This window comes from Haliaeetus albicilla, chromosome 2, assembly GCF_947461875.1.
Source record: "Haliaeetus albicilla chromosome 2, bHalAlb1.1, whole genome shotgun sequence".
Taxonomy (NCBI): domain Eukaryota; kingdom Metazoa; phylum Chordata; class Aves; order Accipitriformes; family Accipitridae; genus Haliaeetus; species Haliaeetus albicilla.
Window position 1 is genome coordinate 60,866,761 of NC_091484.1, and position 22,372 is coordinate 60,889,132.

The following is a 22,372-nucleotide window of genomic DNA, read 5'->3' on the forward strand; positions in this document are numbered from 1 at the left end:
GTTACACATGCTATGAACGTGATGTTTTCCAGTAAACCTGTGATACATGTGGTGTATAGCTGATTCTTACATGTGCAATAAACATGTCCAGGATTTCTTCATGTACAGCAGCCTGGGTAGGGCTATGGCACTCCTGAAGCTGGAAATCTGGATAAAATTTTCATGGGGAAGAGAAGACAATATTAACCAGAAAACCTAGAAATACAGTGGCCTTACCTGGGGAGGGACAAAAAAAAAAAAAAAAGAGAGAAACAAAACAAAACCAAAACACCCCCCACGCCCCAAAAAACCCCCCAAAACTACAAACCCAAACAAAACATTTTCAGCTCTTCTTTATCTGGTCAAGGAGGGAAGGGGAGGGAGGACACTCAAATAAGGGGAAATGCAGCTAATTGAAGACAGTCTGAAGAGTGCAGGGCAGGACATCTGAAAACATGGGATTCATTTCTGAACAGAGACTGAAGTGCTTGCATTAAAATTACAGGTGCTCCAAGAGGATTAATTAGCCAACACCAAACTGGCCCTATATCTTTATGCTGCACCCAAGCTAATAACCCTACTCACCTTCAGTCCCTGGATTGCTGCCTTTTCCCTGGTTTTCCAAACTGAGAACTACTGCTTGCCTGCCAGCCTTCCTTACACCCATGCTCCAGCACTAGCTGTGAGCTGCCATCACCTTGTAGCTGAGGCTGAGATCAGATTAACAAACCTGTTAGCCTCTGCTGATTCCTTCCAGGTATGCTCAGGAGTATCTGCACCCCCTCTCTGATAACCTGGTCTGGAGATACTTGCACTAAGATGAGTTCACAGCAAGATCTACATCATGGTGCCCATGTAATGGGATTATGTGTATGGCACAGGTTGGCGTGTATTCTGCTTTTTATCCTGTTTGCATAAGAGTGTGACTATCAGCATTCCTGAGGTTTTTTTGTTTTTATCAATGCTTTGGCAGTCTTTGATAGCATAACTGTTTCTTGTATATGTAATACTTCTAAGCTTGTGTTTATTTTGCAACTGTGAAAATTACCAAAAGACTAGTTAGATTTTGGTAAGACACTGTTACAGTAAAAAGTAAGATTTTCACATCCAGATTTCTCTTATTAATGTGTTGACAGAAATTTAGCAAAACTTACAAAACATGTACACTCTTCTGTTGTTGAAGTGCTTAGGTATGCTTGTATAGAGGCGAGAGAGTTTGTTACGTTTTTGATATAGACAAAGTGTACTAAAAGAGGGTATAAAAAGCAGTTGCAAGGAAAATTCAAACTGCCATCTGCGCACTTCCATTGCTAACAATATTGCCAACTTTTGTTTAACAAACGGATGAGCCAAATGTAAAATTACTAAGAGCAGACAGTAAATTGGACATATGCCTCAAATCATTTGATCAAATTTTATGTACAAACTCAGAAGGAAGACAATTCAATTTTTATAGTGTGCTGGTTTATAATGACATTGGAAAAAATACCACTGAAACAAATATAAGATGATATAGACAAAGAAATAAGTTCCTGTTGTTTAGTAGAAAGCAAAGTTTTGGCAAGAAGGTCAACAAAAATCTTAAGTTTTGGAATATCTTATGACATCTGAAGAATGTAAACTACATTTGTATCAGTAGTCTCTTTTGCCTATGGCAAAGAAACCAAAGAATACATGATAAGGTGGTAACCCAGAAATATAATGCTTTTTCAGATTTGTTAGAGCTTGGTAGTTTCCTCTCAGCCAGGCCAGGTTCTATCTTCAAGGTCTGCATCAGTTTTAGCAAGAGTTTACTGTCATTATAAACCATGTCACCAGCTGCTTTCAAATACATTCTTTACCACAGATATTAAATAGAAAGTTGACTTTTTTTTCCTTTTAAAAGGCACTATCCCAGTAAGTGCCGGAAGCAGTGGTAAGATGAAGCACTCATAGACCAGTTCCTTCTGCTGTGACTGAGATGTTGGCCCATGTGACTATTAGTTTTGCAGCACATCAGATTTAAGTCATTTGCAAATGTGTCCGCTAATAGTGCAGCTGCCTGCACCTTCTGCTGTCTCCTGCCTGAAGTTGTTATTTCCTTAGTAGTGCTTCTTCAACTATTTTTTTTATTGGCTGTTCTCTAATCTAAATCTAGGAAATTATCCTTAACAAAATCCCAACAATCTTCCCCAATTTCATTTGCAAACAGGTTGTTTTGCACATCTAGCTTAGAACTTGGCCACACCAGTGTTTGTCCCAGCACTGCTGAGTGGCAGCACCCTTCAGCCATGGCTGCAGTATCGTCTGGGAGCAGAAGGAATAGTTAAACTGGATCTGGTGCTGATAGACTAGTTGATGTGGAACCACAGTCATAGCCAGCCCTGAACTCTGTGCTGATGTGTCTGTTGTACTCCTGCCTGTCTAAATAAGCTTGTATAAAGCCAGCTCAATAGCTTCTACATTGTACTGAACTGCACCATGTATACCTACTCTGTCAGAATGGCAGAAACTTGGTGGACTATGTTTATGCTACCTAGGTATCCGATCACAGAAATTTACGGATACAGCACAACGAATAACAACATGATATTTCATGCACTATAATCCTCATTAGAAGTAGTGCTAGAATGATTATGAGGAGACGTAATACAAGTCTGCAGAGGCATTTGCCTGGAACTAAAGATACATAAATTCTGCATCTTTGAAAAGATGCAAGATTTAATTCACTTGTTCAAAACCTCAGAAATAATACATGTCCTAATAAGTTAAAGAATCCAGAAGTTTGTGACTTGGTTTGTCTGCTTAGGTTGTGCTTCTTGAACTTAACACCATAAGTCATACATAAATGACATATATATATATGTGTATATATGCATAAAATCTTGAAATGTAATACTAATTTAGTTGGTAAATACAGCATGCGAGAAGAAAAAATGGTCCTAAACTAACAAAAAATTTTTTTTTCTTCTTCATTTTGCTAGTGCTGTTGCTGAGGCTGAAGGAATTGAGCCATTAGTAAATACCTTGAATGCTCAGAGAGATGGAGCCATTGCTAATGCTGCTACAGTGCTAACAAATCTGGCCACGCAAGAGCCATTCCGCATAAATATCCAGAGCTGTGGTATTATGAGTGTACTTGTAAAACCATTGCGCTCAACCAGCAGCCGAGTGCAAAGCAAAGCAGCATTTGCTGTGGCTGCGTTTGGTTGTGATGCTGATGCAAGAACTGAGGTAAAACCACTCTTCAAGGTTGTGGTTATTTATAACATTTCTAGAGCCTGAGGCTGGTGTTATACTTACCTAGAATCTTTGTATTTTGTGTCTGTCCTAAAAGTCCTGGGCTTTCTAGATAGTAACTAGTTTTCCACTTTCATAATAGGCTTGTTCAGCTGAACTTAGCTGAGTTTGTCATGAGAACTTGGAAAGGGTTTTCTTTAATTTGTATTTTTACTGCTGTATTTGCTTGCACCAAATTTAATGTTTTACAGCTTTCCAGTGCCTTCATTGAGCTTTAACCAGGGTTATATCTTAATCCCCATGTTTATGAGCATTAAACATTAAGGTTTCTTTCAGCTGCAACTGTCAGCTGAACTTTGAAGATGAGAAGTTCTGTCCTTGTCCTCTTTACTCTCCTCAGTGTTGTTCTGTTGCCCACTTTCAAGGCCTGAACGGCAACACCTGACCTTGATTAATAAGATACTGGATATGCATAGAGTAAATGTAACTCGGACAAAACTCAAAATATATTTAATCCCTTGACCAGTGGCATCCACCAAGTTGAACTTTTCGCTGCTTATCAATGGTCATACTATTTTCTTTTCATAAATAAGGATGATGCTATGTGCATTCATAGATCATAAGCTGGGGTTTTCTCATGGGCCAAGGCTGTTAATTAGGACATGAATAAGGGATACAGATAATTAATCTACCTCTTTCAGTGTCCTTAAAATGTCTTTCTCTTCAAAAATCTAAATGAGCAATATTTCTTCCAGCGTGTATAGGAAAGATACTGTAGCACACAAGAGAATAGGATGTTAATAAGATTGTCTTACATACAATACAATACAAATTCAGATATATTGTGATGTAAATTAGTTGCTAGGAGGCAACAGAACATAGAAAAAGCTGTGTAACTCTCCGTGGCAGTCTTGGGTTGCACAGTCTCTCCAGTTTCCACACCGCAGTCTAGTAACTGAAAAGCATGGCAGAGCCAGAAGGAATGTGTGCCTTGTACCACTCTGGAACTTGCTTCAGCTCCAGCCTATGCAGAGTTCACAGAAGCACAGAATCCCCATAAATGGCCTTCTATCAAGCCCAGCAGAGCTTGTCTACAAGTCTTGAATGTTTTGGAAGGTGAATTTCACAGGCTGTTCTTGCTGGAATAGATGAAATATGTAAGTGGCAATGTCTTCATTTTTTTTATAGTTAAGAAATGCAGGTGGACTGGGACCACTCGTTGAATTGCTGTATTCTAAGGATGAAGAAGTCAGAAGAAATGCCTGTTGGGCTGTTATGGTTTGTGCAAGTGATGAACTAACCGCTGTTGAACTATGCAGGCTACGGTGAGTAGAAATAGCATCAAGGGGCAGAGGGAAGATTTTGATGCGAGAACTCTATTAAGTCGATCTTTACATATTTATAGCAGAATAACAAAGTTAAGTTACACTTTTTGGTAAGCAGAAACTACTTTTGCACCACAGATGTTACAGATGAAATGGTATTGATTTTAAGTAACAGAAGCCTTAAGGAAAAATGTAAGCCTGAAGAGAGAACTGTCTGGAATTATAAAAATGTTTATTGTTTCTGTGGCTGAATTAGGCTTTATATTGAAGGTGTGCTTATATCAGTCAAAATTAGGGACTACAGTGCCCCATACATATGAAACTGAAATTAAGGTTTCAGGCTAAGTTCAATATACAGTAAATTGTACTTACTACACACAGGCTAAATTTGATTTACAAGCTCTGGTTAACTGCAGTGTGCTGAAGTGTCATGTCAAAGAGACTCTATTTTATACCTTCTTAGAAACTCCAAGTTCCATATATTAATATCTAAATTACAAAAGCTGTTTTAGGTTGTAAGAATTATGACACGGGGCTCCTTATACAGAGTGATTCTTCTAGTTATTGTTAAATTAAAATATATGTAATTGCTCTGCTCCCTCTGCTGGACACTTCTCTTGATTACTGACCTCAAAGGTGATGTTATCCATCTGCCAGACTGAATCAGATACACTGACATATTTGTGCTTGTTCAGTCTAAATACCAATTCTGACGGGGGGTCACAACTTACTGAGGTAACCTGTTCCAGTGCTGGAGTATCCTTACAATTAGAAGGGGTTTCTGAGTTCTGAATATCCCTTACAGCAAATCAATCCAACTACATGTGGTCCTACTTTCAGTGGTGTTGAATAACCACCTTTTTATAGCAATTTGAGTTTAACTTACTGAATTTTCTCATGTTCCGCATCCCTTGCTCAGTTTTCTTTTCATGACAAAGTAAGAATGTTAAACTTCTTTTTGTTTTGAAATCTTGTATCATTTTGTCACACATCTCTGAAGTTCTCTCATTTATTTATGCCATTTTGAAGTGCTGTCTTCCAGCCTGCATGAGATAACTTCAGCTGAGGTCATACCACCATCAAATAAAGAATTATTTTCTATATCTTGCATATAGCACTCTTCTTATTTAATCCCTTCTTTGTGACAGTATTGGAGTAGGACTCTAATTTATGTGTCCTTCTGGTTTGACAGCATATTATTGATAATAATACATTAAGCATAGTTTTTCAACCAGTCAGGCACTACTTCATGTTGTTTTCATGTAGATTATATTTCCCTGACTTGCTCCTGAGTATTCAAGTAAGAATATGTGAAAAGACTTATTGAAGTCAAAACACATCTCAAAGTCAACTCATATCTCACATCTACTTCTTCTGCCTATACATTAAGTCAGTTACCCTATCACAGAAAGGATTAGATTGGCTTTACATGATTTATTCTTGACAAATACATAATGGCTATTTCTTATCTCTTGTTGCTTGCAAACTGATTGTTCAGTAATTTGATATGGTGTTCTTTGGACACTGAAATTTCGCTGAATTATCTCTATTATAATTTCTTTGTTCTTGGTTTTTCAAATCTAGATACTATCTTTGCCCTTCTCCACATTCCTGGCACCTAGCCCATCCTCCTGAATTTTCAAATACAATTATAAATAGTTCAGAGGTTGCTTTTGCCAATTCATAGAGTAGTATGAGGTAAGTGTCCTCAATGACTGCTAAGTTTGTCTCCTCAAGCTTATTCTAGACATGTTAAGCCTACTGTTTCTACCTCCTTGTTAATATTACTGCCAGGCATCTGCTTGCAGCCTTTTTATGAAAACTGAAGCAAAAAAGGCATCATACACTTCAGTCTTTTCTGTGCCATCTGTTACGAGTTTTCTTCCCACATTGAGTAATAGGCCTACATTTTCCTCTCTGACTTGTAGCATATGAAACATTATTTTTGTTTCAGTCCCTGAATAGTTGTGTCTCATTTTGCCTGTGGGTCTTTTGGGTTTGTCCCTTACTTTTTCTTTTCTGTTGGAAGTGTCAGTGTTTCCATTTGTGTGAGTCCTTTTTTTTGGTTTTCGGGTCTTCACAGAATTTTTGGTGCAGCCATATTTGTCCGTTTTTGGCTTGTTTTTCCTTCATATGAAGGTAATGTGCCATTGTGCCTGTAATGTCATCTGTTGTAGACATTGCTGTACACATTAGCCTTTCCTTATTCATTTTCTCCTTTAAAATTCTTAGCTGCATTACTTGCTGGTTACCTGACTTTTTTGCAGTATGCTGTATGACAAATAGCCTGTACTGCTCTTCCACTATTTTCTCCCATTGCCTTCTTCTAAAGAAAAGAGAAGGTTGTCATTTGCCTTGCCTGAAAAACTTGTTCTCTGGAATTCATCTGATGTACCTTCAGAAGTATGCATTGTAAATGTCCACAGCTGAGGGTCCCTGTGTAGTTCACAGAGAGAAATGGGCAGTCTAAATGTGGAGTTAATTATACATATATATATATATATATATAAAATTATTCCTTACGATGTGAAGAATGCCTGCATGTGTGTATAGACACACACAGATATAAATTTGAATATGTACACACACACACACATCGCCCTCTTTTTTCCTGTTTTTTTCGTTCCTAAACAGTCCCAAAACTGCAGTACACTATGTTCTCCTGATTCAGCTTCCTTTATCTTCATAGCAAGCTTTTCCTAAGTTTTGCAGGTCAGAAGTTATCAGTATGTGGGTTTCAGCACCAGAAACACCTTAAGAAATGAATTCCTGTCCTCCCATGTCCCCACATGACTGTTTGTACCTCCCTGCTGCAAAAATCCTGCCATCCTGGTGCTGCTGACACAACTGCTTGTGTTCCCATGCTCATCCATGTGTAGCAAATGTCTGCCAACTGTGCCTCCCCCAAACGCAGTAACAGTCCTAATCCAGAGGGATTCACACATTGCCTAATACACAACTGGAATCTGCAAACTGTGTTGCAAGCTGGGGAGAGAGAGAGGTTCCCTGAACTGTGTCATATGGTCAGCTGTGAACATTATTCCTTTTATTCTACTTTTACATCCTTCTTTTTCTCAAGTTCTCTGTGGTGCCTAACATCGTTCCAATAAAAGGTTGTGGCATCCTGTCTGCATTTCCTTATGTAACAATTTAACTGCCTAAAGGAATTGCTTTTGCTTTTGAGCACTGCAAAGCATTTTCCTCCCCTAGAGAAAGAACTTTGTGCATCACAGCACTTGGAAATTAATTTGGCTTGGCCTTGGTAATGCTGAAAACTAACTCTGAACTGTATAATAACAATTAATAAGTATTTAATGATGAATTAGCCTTTGTATTTGTTTAACAGTGCTTTAGACATCCTAGAAGAAATTAATCTATCAACAGGGCGCAAAAATAACTTTAGTGAAGCTGCTCTGGAAAAGCTACTTGATAACAATCTTTCCCAAAAGTACAGCCAGATGGGATATTTATCATCAAGTAATATCATAACTGATGGATTCTATGATTATGGTCAGGTAAGCTACTTTAAATAAATTCCTCTACTTAGAAAGAGTAAAATTTTCTTCTTGATTTAGAAAAAGTAAGAGTCCTATAGCAAAAGCCAGAATCTGGCTACATAAAATACTTTGTTTTCTTGTCCTGAAGTTTCCCAGTTTTATACTAATTTCTTTTGATTACCTTTCTTCATGGATGAAATCTCATCATCTTCATACTATCCCCCAGTTTCAATCTTCCCAATCCTGTGTAAGCTGTGCAGACCTAGTTCCTTTCCAGATCCTTTCTCAGCCCTTAGTTCTCCTGGTCTCTTTCCCTGCAATATACTTAATACTAACCTGACACTGAATGACCTATGGACTTTTTGTTTGTTTATTTTTACATAAAGAAGTAAATAGTTCATATTTTCACCTTGGTCATGACCCTTTCTCTCACAAAGCAGTGTTTATATATAAAGAATGACTCCAGTATCACTTGTCAGTGCTGTGTTCAGTTTAAATATGAGAACGACTTTTCAAATGCCCAGATGAATTAGCAATACCAGTCTTACTGAAAATCAGTGAAATACCTGCTCCTAAAGCACTTGGTTGCTTTTGAAAATTCAATCATATACTGTAAAGCCTTCAGAAGCAGGAACATTTCCTTATTCTAGAACTGTTTGGACTGACATAGTAATAATAACTACAAGTTAAGTTATTTATAAACAATCTTTTCTAAGAAAATTGCTTAAGAAAATGCAAATTAAGAAGGAAAAAATTTCACATATTTTGAATGGTTTTCTAAGTTCTTATGTAAGTCTTCCATTAAAGATTAGGAATTTTAATTACTCTTTAGATATCTTTTAAATACATTTTTTCTCTTCATCTTTAACTGAACAGAACACCTTATCTTTTATGCTAATTTTCTTGTAGATAAAACCTGGAGTGAAATTTTTATCTTTGGAGGAACTGAGTATGCAAGAGCTTACTGACCGTCGGGCTGTAATCTTCATTAATGCCAAACCACAGGAAGAGTGAGTCATGTTTGATCTACTAGCATTTATTGCAATAGCTCATCTTTTCCATCGTTTCCACTGTTTCCAGTACAAACTACATAGTATAGATATATATACACGCGTATAAAATAGGGAGATCTATTTTAGTCCCAGCACAGTGCTTCATGTCCAAGAAGGCAAGAGATTTATATTTTATAAAATAAGAATTGGAAAAATAACTTCTTTTCCCTCTAGACAGAACAGATTTTTTCAGCTGAGTCACTTTTTTTAACTTGGCCATTAAGAGTCATTCATTTAACACCCTTTGATTCCTGATGGTAGGACACCCAGTGTTTTATTAGTTATAACAAAGCTTGTCATCTGCCATAATAATTATGTCATCTAAGCTGAATGTCAACATGTGACAATGAAATCTATGAATTTGATGATCTTCTTGTACAGACAAATGCATGGAATTTCAAGCACAACATCCCAGAGGCAGGACAAAGTCAAGCATCAAGCTTTCAAGCTTGATAAAGAACCTATGTCCATTTCTTCTCTGTTTAAGTTGAAGCCAGCCTAACAAATCTTCTTAGATTTGAATGCAGGAAGTTGGTATTGGGCTTGTTTAACTGGGAGTCATTTCCTGTAAACAGTGTCACAGATCAAAGAATGCTCTACCAATACTTTGCAAGTCCAAAACCTTCTTCTCTGTCAACACATCACATATTTGGTTTACAGTATCATTAGCTTCCCTTTTAAGCTTGTATATGACACCATAAAGATGTCTGAGAATATCTATGACAAATTAAACTTCCATGCTCTTTGTTGATCCCTAGAGTTGTCATTAACTATCAGGTTTTCTTTCTTTGACTTTGATACAGCTTCTTGCCTTTGCGCCTTGGCAGCAGTCTTACTCCCCAGTTACTTTTGTGTCCATCATTTGGTATTCCATACTTCATTTTTGATCCCTGAATCAATATCCAGTTTATTAGTGGTTATGTTATTTCTTCCACTTATATCTTTCCTATGAATATATTTACTGTCCTTTAGAATCAGAACTCCATTTTCATAGCTTAGCATGCAAATACTAACTCTGCAAATAACATACAAAAATATCTTGCTCCGTTTCAGTCTTGCAGTAGAGGAGAAGGCACAAGATTCATCTTATGAACAGACTATCTTGTCACCTTCTATTTCAAGAAAAGGCAGTAGAGAAAAAGCAAGGTATGGTTTTAAGATTTACTAGTTGTCAATGTTATGTTGTTGCTCTAACATTAGAAATAGAATTCTGATTGAAAATAGTGATAGTTTCCTAACGGAGTACAAATGCTCAAATACAATGTTAAATATGTTTTTGGAGTCTTTCTTTCACCTCCTATTCGCGGTAATCTTCCTTTGTCTATCTTGGTAATTATTCATCCTCCCTCCCCATGCTGTATTTGAACATCTCCTGTTTATTTGGCTGTTTTTCCTTTCAATATTCCTTGAAGGCAGTGAAATGCTGTTATTTTACAGCTTGACAACCAAGACACAGGGAAATTAGGGTAGAAGTTCTTTCTCAGTTTAGAACCTAGACCCACGAAAAGTTCCTATACTGCCTACATGCATCCTTATTTCTAGATTAAATTTCTTCTGGTGAAATTCCATAGATGACTAAAAGCTGAGAAGTGTGTGCTCAGAAATGTCCCAGTTTTGACAGCAACAAGCCTGAAAATGCCTTGCTCTTGCAATGTTCCCTCTGGTCCGTACAATACACTAGGTATAGTGCTGTAGTCCTTTCTGTGGAACTGATCTGGTGGGCATGTCTGCTCATACCAAATAGGGCAGAACCTCTAACCTCGTAGAGGGAAATTAATTTTGTTCTTTTACAGAAAGAGGATTTGAGCCTGTCCCTCCCACCTGCAGATAGCTGATCACAAGATATTTGGTGTTTAACAGTCTCTTTCTGGTTTGTTGTAGCTGTTCACTAATGATGAGGCGTAATGAACAGAGCTTTCAACTTCAGCTGTTAGGGCACTTATCTGAGAGAGCAGAGACCAAAGTTCTAGTCCTTGTCTTGACGACTTTTAATATAAAATACTTCACCCTTAATTTGTTCCTGTGGAAGAAAACTGAACCATGGTCTCCCAACTGTGCTTCATGTAAAACAGCAGCACAATCAGGACCACAACAGTGCCTTTCAGAGAAGGCAGGTATACATGCCTAATTCCAGGGGAAGTTCAGGATTCCAAAACCGGTCCAAATAGAGCCTCCTTGCCATCAGTGGGATGGTATCTTGTCCTTGATAGGAATGTGTTGTAACCTACAACTCTCCTTGGCTTTTTTGTTAGCTAACTTAGTGAGCTGACCATTTATCATGCTGGTTTCTGTGGGTCCCAGTCCTGACTTCCTAATTTTCCTTGTTTTATGGTATAGGGAGCCTTGACCATGCCTCACAGCTGTGAATTGTAGTCAGTGGTGGGCATTACAAAATGCTAAGCGCTGCAGGGTTGGAAAAAAAAGGAGAGATGGCGTGTCTGTTGTAGGAACTGAAGTACTATGTTTGCAATTTTTAGCTTGGAGCTCATCCATGAACTGTGATATGCTACTGTCTGTACAGGCATTTCATTGATAGAGATAATGGTTGATTTCTTAGACTGCTTATATATTTCTGTGTGTGTATGTATCTGTGCTTGAGAGATGAAATCTGCATTAATAAAGTCAAGAGAAAATTGGAACCTGCTTTGTGATCTCAATAGTTCAATGGTATCTCCAATGGAGGAAAAGCAGGAGTTATCTGGACAACGGTGTTCACTCAGCAAAAGCGGCACTAGAGAAAAAGGCTTAAGGTATTATACTTTGAATTATATGTGTATCAGTTTGTTTAGAACTGACATGCAAATTGGCAACCGATAACAGCTACTAACGGTGAGCGGTTGAGGTTCTGACAAATCAGGACCCGAATTGTGAGATTAATCTATCCAAAAATTATTGACTTACAAGGCAGACATTTACATTTGACTAATTATTTGGACTACAAGCACTTCTGGAATTCAGTTTAAATCATGTCATACCAGATACCTGAAATGGATCATATGAATTGCATTGTGGAAGGTTCCCGATTCAGGATGCAAGAGAGTACATATTGCATCTTGAGTGTCTTGCCAGCCCTGTTCCAGCTTCTGCTCATTTAGCAGGTCCTCCTGACGCCCAGCGTGCTCTGGTCCATGACCCACCATGCATATGCCAGTGTACTCAAAGGGAGCAGGAGGCAAGGGGAGATATTGAGCCCCAGTTATGTTTGCTCTGCACCAGTGGGGGATTCCTTCATCCCAGAAGATGCTCTAGAGTTATAGACCATTTTGCATAGTCTGAAGCAGCTGTGCAGAGCTTAGAGACCTGTTCTGACAAGACACTATGTTTGTTTATTACAGTGTGAGAAGAGGATACCCTTGGATAGTTGCTTTTTAATGTAATTTATGTCAATTACATGGTAAATGACTGCTCTGTTAGCAACCATAACTCTTTCAGAAAGCAAAAGATTTTCTTTAGGAAAAAACAAATACCTGGCTCATTTTCCCATAGTAAACTTGCAGGGATACAAAGACTTCTTTCTTCAAGTATGAAGTAATTGCTTTTGAATGTCATGATCAAGTTGTATGATTTATAACCCCATTGTCATTCATTTTGAATCCATAATTCATACATCATCATTATTATTATTAATTTGTGAGATATATGGGAGTTACTTGAAGGTCAGTAGCTGACTCCAACTCTCAAACATGCTTAGACTTTTTCCTACATATTTTTTTCCTTTGATCATATGTTTCTGTTCATCATTATTTTGCAAAGTACTACTGAACACAGTTTAAAGCCATTGTTTTGAAAAAGTGATACTACTTTATATAAACCATAGTTGAAAGCTAAGAGAAAGGGCAGTTGTAATTGTCTGCTGGAAGTGTTTGAATTAGATGTAGAGGAAGTGCCTAGTTGATAGTTTGACATATATTTGCATAGACAGATAGCAACATTTTTGATCAAACAGTTGCATATCTGATATACACATTGACTGGGCTAAAAGATGATATTCAATGTAGACTGATAAATGTGCATTTATTCCATGCTATGTTCCAGCACAGCATTTAAGGAGATACTTTTCAATGCTCATTTATTCCTTTTCTGAAGACAGCCAAGGCATTAAGCTATGCAAAAAAAAGGAAAGAAAATAGGTGTCATGGCTGTCTTTTGGAGGTAGGATGTCATATTGGCTGCTGCTTTCTTCACACTGACTCTCTGGTGACCCATTGGACTTTTGTACTGAAGTTGCAACAGGAATCAGAAACAGCTTTGAGACTATTTACTGCCATGAGTTCTCCTTTGTAATATTCCTCCGCATTCACAGCAAGTAATCTCACGAGTAGTAAGACAGCTTTGGGAAAGCGGAGTGATTTTTTTTCTGATGCCATCATTTCCACTGGTAAATAAAATGGGGATAAAAAAGGAGGACAGGAAAAAGATAGTAGATAGATGGTTACTGGTTGTTTTATAGCACTGAGCTGTAAGACAGCACCTCCACAGTTCCTTATGAGATAAGTATTAGGCAGACATGATGAACTGAAGAGTTGAGGAGTAAGGTAGAGACAGGTGTGGAAGACAAGCTTAAAGCAGCCATTCCACCAAGGAACAGAACACTGTCATACCTGAGAGAAATAAACAGCAGCAAAAAAACCAAACAGGTCACTGTTCAAACCCATCCCTCTCTAGTGTTTTCTTCCTGGAAATGGGAAAGAAGGAGAATAAGAGTGATTCAAGACTCATTTGAGTAGATAGGAATAGGGAACAAATCCTCCTGCTATAGCGCTGTAATTTAGCGGTGCACTTCTCACAGGGAAAAGAAAGTGCTGGGAGGATAAAAGGAAAGAGCAGGGGACAAAGAGAGAAAATGGTCAAGAAACAAGAATTACTCCATTTGTAGAAGTTGTTGTTTTGAAAACCTGCTAAGTGAGACACCAGAGAGGTGGGAAAAATTCAGGTTTTTTTAAACCAGGTTCTTAACCATAATGTATAAGTGTATAAATGGAGAAGTAGGTAGCTGTTTAATCTAGCATTATAAGGTTCCCTGGCTATAGTTAGATAGAGTCAAATTAGATAAAGAAAACTGTTTGTCTGCTTTTTTCAAGTATAAGTGTAATTAATAACCAGAACATTTATTTAAGAGGGTGGTGAATTTTCTATAATTTTAAGATTAAATCTTAATTGGTTATCCTTCTAAAATAATGTGCTTTATGAAACCTATGAAAAGGGCTTTTTCTTAATGTGGTAAATCTCAATAGGTAAAAGAAAAGTTTGCCAAGTATTCTGAAGACAAATTGCTTGAATTAGACTACTGATAATGGTATATGCCCTTCTGCTTTGTCCAATGCCTTCTGTCTTAAGAGTGCTGTTCATTGTAAAAATTTTAAGAATAATTTGAAGAGCATACAATAATGATAGTGTGCCCTGGAGCCATGTACTCTAGTGGTCCTTTATTTCTTTTTTTTTCTTTCCAAGAATGCCAGAAGTATTATGGATTTAAAAAAATAAGCCAGAACTGTTAAAAAAAGGAAAGAAATGTTGTCGTATTTCACAGTAGCATTATTCAGGACCTATGCTGAAAAAAGATATAATGCTTACACAACACAAGTTCCATGTGTTCCCACAAATGAAAATCCTTAACTGATTGTATAGATCTTAATGATACCTCTGGTAAGATACTGATCTTATAATATTTTATAATAACTTATGAAATGCACAGTATTCAATCTAAGCAGAACAAGCATTTCATTTATACTTCTGCCAGGTACTTATGATGCCTGTTCAGGATCACAGTCATTTTTCAAATGCTAAGCATTAGTGAAATACGCAGCATGTACAATGAAAAAAATAAGCAAAACCACAGACTTATAAAATCTTCATCTGACAAGCCATGTTGTGGTTTGCATAATACTTGAAGTACATGGGCTTGCAACTACAGAGACTACCACTTGGCATGTCCTGTCAAGATTTCAGCCATGCTCTTGATACCATTTGTTCCTTTATTTGAAGTCCAGATTTCTATCAAGTAAAAACTCATTGGAGTTCATGATTTTTAGTTCATACCCATATGGAACCAAACCATAACTGTCTAAAAATGTTTCCTATATGTACATAGGTAAGTGTCTTCTCCCCTAGATAATCCATATAAGGGAAAGGCGTATCAGAGCCATAGACAAAAATAAAATGAGAATTTACACCAATACTAATATGGAGCTAGTGACACTTGGTTCCTAACCATCTCCTGAGGGTGTGTTCCACAAGTGTTCTATACAGCTTTGTAGATTTTGGAGTATTCATTATCCAGAGAAAAGATTTCTCCTACTTTCCCCCTACCCCCAAATCAATTAGTCTAAAATGTCCTGTTGGAGAACTACTGTATTTGAATTTGGACTTTAGAGATTACAGTATTCTAAATAAGTGTATATTGTTTTCTATGTAAGAAAAGGGAAAGGGAAAAAAGAAGAGGAAAAATCCAAAGAAGTTACTCAGATTGCATCTAAAGTCCAGGATGAAATACATCTAGAAAATTTACATTGGCTACCACCACCTGACTTCATTTTACTGGATTACATTAATGATGTTTCCAAAACAATTCTACCACTAACTACTACCCGGGAACAAGTTGTGGCTCTTGCACAGTGAGTACCAAATTATATTTCCATAAATATGCAAATAAGTTGAATTGGTAAAATAACCATTTTCTCATCTAAGGACAACCAGGCTTGTTATTTTTCCCATTCTTAATTGGAATCCAAATCAGCTTTGGTCCAGAATTATGACATAATTTTAGATTTTAAGCTTCTTGTTTCTAATTTTGTTGTAATTACTTTGGGGATTTTTTTTTTTAATAAAATATCACTTGCAACAAAAGGGTATAAATTTCTCATTTTGAAAATATTCATATGGACAATTTCAGGTTTTTTCACATTTTATATATCTGTACTGATCCTTTCCAATGAACACATCAGCTGCATATGGCATCTATATCATCAAGGAGCAGGAGAGACCCAGGTGCTGCAGAGCCTAAATGCACGAACTAAAACCCTAACCTAATAGTTGAGACTGTTGCAACTTACACGTATCATGTCTGTTCTTTCTCTTATGATCTTTCTTGCCTAGTTGGTTTGGAAACCCCTCAGGACAGAAATTCTTGTATTTTGTTCTCCTACAGAGCCAAAAGCATGAGACATTTTTCTAATGTAGTTTTCAGGTGCTACTGTAATTAATATCCTGATGATTTAATAGTGCCAGAATATTGCAATGGTGCATATACAGACTGTTGTTATCAATGTGTGATTCATTAGCTACACTGACTACTCAGCCTGGGCACCAATCACTGTCATCTCCAAGCAGTGTGTCTGCTTTCATCTTCTCCTTAGTTTAACCTTTCCTATCTTAGCAGTTTCCTGGCTACCTCCTGAATCTGGAGAGTTTGGCATCAGATCCCACTGAGTCTCACAAAATTTGTTTCTTCTACTAACTCTCATTTTTAATGAAGTGGTCTAATGTGATGTGAGGAATGACTTTTCTGTTGATTGCAAAATTTGACAGGACAGATACTCATCCTTAACTATCCAGCTGTGTATAAATCATGCTGCCTTCCTCAAGGTGGAATCCATAAAATGCTCTTTCAAATCCACTCTTCAAACACACCAGTGAAATACTTACAGACACAGAACCCAGTGAAGCAATCACGGGAAATTTAAGTGGAATGTTTTCTGTGGGGATTTTTATGTGTGTGTTCCATTTTAAGCGGCTGCCCGAATAGCCTGTGTTGAATAGGAAGGGGAGGAGGAGGCAGCTGCAGCCGCCCTGGGCAGGCTGGCAGCTTGAGCGGAGGTCCTGCTGTGCTCACCAGGGAGGGAGCCGGGGTAGATGAGGGAAAACGCAATAGTGTTGGCGGTCTCCTTCCAAACAAACGCAGCACGGCCTCGTGCGCACGCGGGAGCGGCGTGCATGCAGGCTCAAGAGGCTTTGCCCTCTTTACTGAGAGCTGGCTGTAGGCACAAGCAGCACAAGGGACTGCCTGGAGCCCCCCACTTCTTCAGGCTCACCCAGTAATTCCCAACTTCGAGACACCACGGCTAGCCCGCTCGGCGAGAGCTCCCTGAGCCCATGCTGTTGCAGCCAGTACCTCCTCAGGCCCTAGGTTTTGGGAAATAAGGCCTGTGAGGTTGCCTTGCACGTACTGTGCGGGTAGAACCTGTTCACAGTTTCTGCAGAGGAGGTGGTGCAGATTTTAGCTCTCTGTCTGAAGCAGTGGCTTGTGATTCCCATGTCAGCTCTGCAACACCTTGTCCCGAGTGAGAGCCCTCAGTGACGCTTGTGCCTGTGGCTGAGGACGCTGTGAGGAACAAAGGTCTTTACGTACAGGGGCCAAGCACAGGGGAGGCGAAGGTGTATGTATGAGGAGGTGGGGACTTACAAATCGAGGCTTGATCCTGTGTGTGCACGGTTATCCAAAAGACATGCTTTTGGCAGTGTTTGCACAGATAGTGAGTTCTGATCTTCTGTTTCTGTGACTGAGCCATTCTTTTTAATGGATAAATACACACCTCTCACCCCCCAAATACTGGCTTCAATATAAGAAAGCACATGCAGAAGTTGAAGTACCCTTTATGGATATAGTTGCTTTCCTATGTTGGGATCATTACCTATGGCTTTAATTTTGTCATATGTATTCTCATGACGTTATTACTTTTATTTCAAACAAATGTTAGGCCTGGAGATTGTAAAACGTAGCTCACATAATCTGTTAGCTGTAAAGACGAACGCTAGCTTCTGAACTACTTCCTCAGTAATTACACTGTTATTGATGATTTTCTCTGAGGACTTTGTGCCTATACTAGACCTCTCCAGAATCTCTGCTGGCAGCTTTTGCACCTTGGTTTTGGTCTGTGACAAATGTGAATGATCTGAGTTATGGTTGTCTGTATTTAAGACACCGGTTGCTGGATAAAAAAATATAAAGCAAACATAGCAAAAGTATTAAAGTCTTATATATCATTCACTTATTGCTTGTATATATTTCATTTTGCTACATTTTTGTGATAAATACAAGAGAAATTATAGATGTAATTGATCCCGGTATACATTGATACAGGTTTGTTGCAGACAAGATGGGTGGCCCGATTGAAAGAGACAAACTACATGACTTCAGCTGGGAACTTCACATAAGTGAAATACAATTTGAGCTGAAATGTAATGTTGTGCCTATCGGGAAAGTCAAAAAAGGGACGTTCTACCACAGAGCTTTACTTTTCAAGGTACATTAACATTTATTTTACAACATAACATATTGATGTTAAATGGATATTGTAAACTAAAGTATAATTGCATCAGTGTAACATAATATTTATATTCATGTAAAATCTTTTGTATACACTTAAGTCATTTTTCACTGGCAAAGTTGATTTCCCTATGAATGAAAGCCAGCATTGCTTCTTTCTGTAAACATTCTTGTTGTCATTAAATTGTCTTAAGTGATACCAGCAGAATACTTGATAAATGGCAAAAAGCCAAAATATTTGATTGGGAGTCAAAACATTTTACGTTTTCTGTAAACTGTAAAATATTGAATTATGCAGCTTCCTTTTTTTTCCATGCTGCAAATGTAAACTTGTTGGGACAATTTTTATTTGGTATCTATCCAGTATTCTGTGATAGTATATAACAGCTTTTATGTTCTAGTTTCTTAGACTGGGAAGATTCATTTCTTCTGTCTTCATGCAAAGACGTACTGGTGCAGCCTGCTTACCTGTCCCATCCTTTTTCCTTGGCTGCTGGGTAGCTGGACTTTTCTCCTTCTTGGATGGAGAGGAAAGGAGAAGCAAGGGCCTAGCACATTAAGCAGGAAGGGCCCAGGAAACAGTACACAGGAGAAAGAGCACAAGCCTATGGGGAGAGAAAGTTCCTGACATATTTTATGGAGGTGTGAGGGCATGCATTAATTGTGTTGAAGCAGCACTGATGTTTGCTTCCACTCTCTTAAGAAACCTTTGTAGGGATGGATCATCGCTCTTAAAGCCACACCAGTCTAAGCAATGGATATCCTTGTCTGTTTGTAACAAGTTAAAAGTCTTTCAGGATTTCCTTGCTTCAAAGCAGATGCATTCTGAGAAAGCAGTTTTGTAGCTGGAAACCATTATATGTCTGTCAGTGATAGCAGCATAGAGGAAAGGCAGGTGTTTCATCTAGCAGACGCTTGCCTCACATTTCATTGCTTCCCACATTCGCAGGGCTGAAAACCAAGGAGTGTGCTTTGGAGTGAAGCAGCAGTCCTAAACTTGCACTGATAAAAATGTTGCATTTTTACACTTAATATTTCATACTAGCTACATGTGTGCAATGTACATACACCTCATTGCTTGAATAGACAGTGCTTCAAAATTTTATTCAGAAATAAGTCTTCCAACCAGAAAAAAACATTTCTGGGTGCTGTGGGTGTTACATTTCATTTGAAATCTGAAGGACTGGCTGATAAACAAATGTATCAGTGCCTGAAAAGAGTTAAAATGGATATTTTTCATGTTATGCAGAGAATGTGGTAGAAATAACATTTAAAAGCCTACACCTTCTAAGCAGAACCAACAACAAATATTTGCAGTTTGCAACAGCTTACAGATTTACAAAGTCTGTTTCAAGAAAGCTCTTGGCCTTTCAGGTATTTGTTTTCTTTGTAAGCATCTCTTGGCCTGGCTGTATATCACAGAAGCTACATGTATTAACTGTGATTAACTCCTTTTTCTTTCCTTTTTAGGTGATAGCAGACAGAATTGGCATTGGCTGTAGTTTAGTTCGTGGCGAGTATAACAGAGCTTGGAATGAAGTTAAATTGGTTGATGACTCTCCTCAAGGAGTTGCTGGGCTTCTGCTTCCTCCTCAAGAATATATTGTAGATCTAATGTTTGAGCCAGGCTTTTTGATAAAACAGGGAAGTGCAGAGGCAGATCAGTACAAACATATTTAATCATCTTGACAAATTTCGCTAAAATAACTATTTTAAAGATGTTTGCAGTGCTAATATTTATGGAACTTAAGGGACTTCAGGTCCAGCTATCAAAAAGCACCATATCTGGTGTGTTGTCCTAAATGTTTAATTAAACATATTTTAGGTATCCAACTTCAATGCTTAGAAATTTTGTTAATTTTTTGGTACTATTTTAAGACTAAACTGTAAAACTACAGATTAAAATTTGGTAGATCAAGAATATTTGGTATGTGTTAAGATTATAATGCTTATTAAATAGGTTTAAATCATTTCCAAAATGCAGTATATTCCTTTTTTTTCAGATGTTCTTTCAACTCTAATATACATTTATAGGAATTATATGTCCATGAAGCAAGAAAATGTGACATGTGGTAAAATAACAAGTCACCTAAAAACAACCGGACAATTTTTTGTGTGAAATAAGCCAAGAACTGAGAATTAGAAGAACTAAGATAATAGTATACTTTCAGCCTCTGTAGAAAACATCCCATTTATATTTCTTGGAACTTGGCAGAGTTAATAATTACAGATAATAACATACTCTGGATGAAAGTAAATACTGTTTGTCCTGGCACAGGGAAGACAGATGATTGATAAGTTATTGCTTGCAATCTCCCTTTAAATTCTTTATTTTTCACTTGAAGATAAAATGGACCCTGAGAAGGCAGCAGTTTTAGACACGGCATTTGTATTTCTTGCAGCCTTGGGTAATGTGGTGTTGCTGAAGTGTACTGGTGCATCTAAGAGAGGTAAAACACTGACTAGAACACTCTAGTAAACACTTTTCTGGTGAAGCCATCAAGAATGTACTGGAGTATTTCAGGGAGCACAACTATCAAGTGAGTTTACTGTGGAAAACTGAAAAAAAGCCCTGTACAGAAGTTAGGTCAATGCAGACAACACTGTGCAAAACTGAATTTCAGAAGAGCAGAATGCCAACAACAAGTCATTTACTTCCTGCCCACCAAAAATGTGATAAAAAAATTTGGGGTCTGTGTTCTTGTAGTTTCTTAATGTTTTGTCGTGGACCAGGACATGTTTGTAGAAGCACAGTCACTTGTATAGTCCACTTTGGTTTGAGGAGGTTTATATCTGCTGTATTCATTACTGCTTATGAGCATGATCGCACCACTCCCCCTCCTTCCTCCTCTGACATGCAGCATGATTTTCTGGTAGCCCCTTGGGGAACATTTTATCTTTCTGTTGTAAATTCACTTATATGGCCTCGTGTTCATTTTTTTACGTTATGTTCAGCACTACTCTAGACATCAGAATGAAGGAGAACTCTGGAAACAAAATACACGATATGCTAGCAGAACTGCGTGGAAGGTGAGAATGTGTTTCTTATCATTGCTATGTAGCAGGTAGGGGACTGGTGAAAACTGATATGCTGTCACTGACAGGCATGATTGGGTGCAGAAACCTGCAACTTTGAAAGTGCAGTAAGTGGAAGTAAATTAAGAATTAATTTCCTACTAGCTATCATTTTATACACTTTTCCGTCATTGGAATTTCATTATTTTGTATTGGAACTATAATGTTAAAGTGTGACTTAGTCTGTTTGAGGAGGTCTTGAAAAACAAAGCAAGTTTCAATATATGTTGTGTCAATATAAAAAAAAAGACAAAATGTAAGTTTTTCAAAATAAAAATTGGGAAACTTCTATTCTAGACATATAAGCTTGCTTTACATAAAATTAAAAAAAAAAACCTACACAACTTTGTATAATGCAGAATTTGATGACCCAGAAATGTTGGATAAGGGTTGTTTTATGTCTCTCACAATTTTTAGCTTTGTATTAGCTGAGTTCTGTCACTTCAAAATTGTAATACACTTGGGTTTCAGAAATAAGATCTGGGTAGAATATAAACACTTAAATCCCATATTGTTAGTTTGAAAACTGCAGTTTAGTTGTCAAGTAAGTCAAGAGATGCCACACTTTTTTTATTTGATGCTTCGCAGGGACCTGTAGCTGTGCCCACACCCTGCTGAAGAATTCCCCTAGCCTTGACAAGAGCAGCCCAGCTCACACTCTTTCCAGATCTGAATCGGAAAACAAAATGTTCAAAAGTTTCTGCAGGGCTCAGCTGGGTGAATATTCCCAGGACATGCCCAGCATACACCATTTGGCTTGGGCCATGCCTGAGTGAAGTGATCACCTACCTTCTTTTTAAGGAGCAGATGGGGAAGGGCCTCATACCTCCTTTTACATAATAGTTCAGTGGGCAGATCAGTCACTCAGGACATAGAGTCAGGCTTGATGCCTTGCTAAGCATGAACAAAACAGTCTGCAGCTACCTAATTGCCAGGATATATTCTAGCCACTAAGCACTC

At 37.9% G+C, this 22,372-nt stretch overlaps 1 protein-coding gene across 1 annotated transcript in view; it reads left to right on the forward strand.

Moving 5' to 3' along the window:
• The window catches only part of ARMC3 (armadillo repeat containing 3), a 65,892-nt gene extending 44,189 nt beyond the window's left edge, over window positions 1–21,703 (forward strand). The window contains exons 12-20 of the mRNA XM_069776866.1: window positions 2,943–3,192; window positions 4,387–4,523; window positions 7,870–8,038; window positions 8,930–9,030; window positions 10,126–10,218; window positions 11,733–11,822; window positions 15,489–15,686; window positions 18,152–18,314; window positions 19,808–21,703. Of these exons, the coding sequence (XP_069632967.1) occupies window positions 2,943–3,192; window positions 4,387–4,523; window positions 7,870–8,038; window positions 8,930–9,030; window positions 10,126–10,218; window positions 11,733–11,822; window positions 15,489–15,686; window positions 18,152–18,314; window positions 19,808–20,017 (1,411 nt within the window). The 3' untranslated portion in view covers window positions 20,018–21,703. The remainder of the gene's footprint in view (window positions 1–2,942; window positions 3,193–4,386; window positions 4,524–7,869; window positions 8,039–8,929; window positions 9,031–10,125; window positions 10,219–11,732; window positions 11,823–15,488; window positions 15,687–18,151; window positions 18,315–19,807) is intronic.
• Window positions 21,704–22,372: the final 669 nt, after the last annotated feature.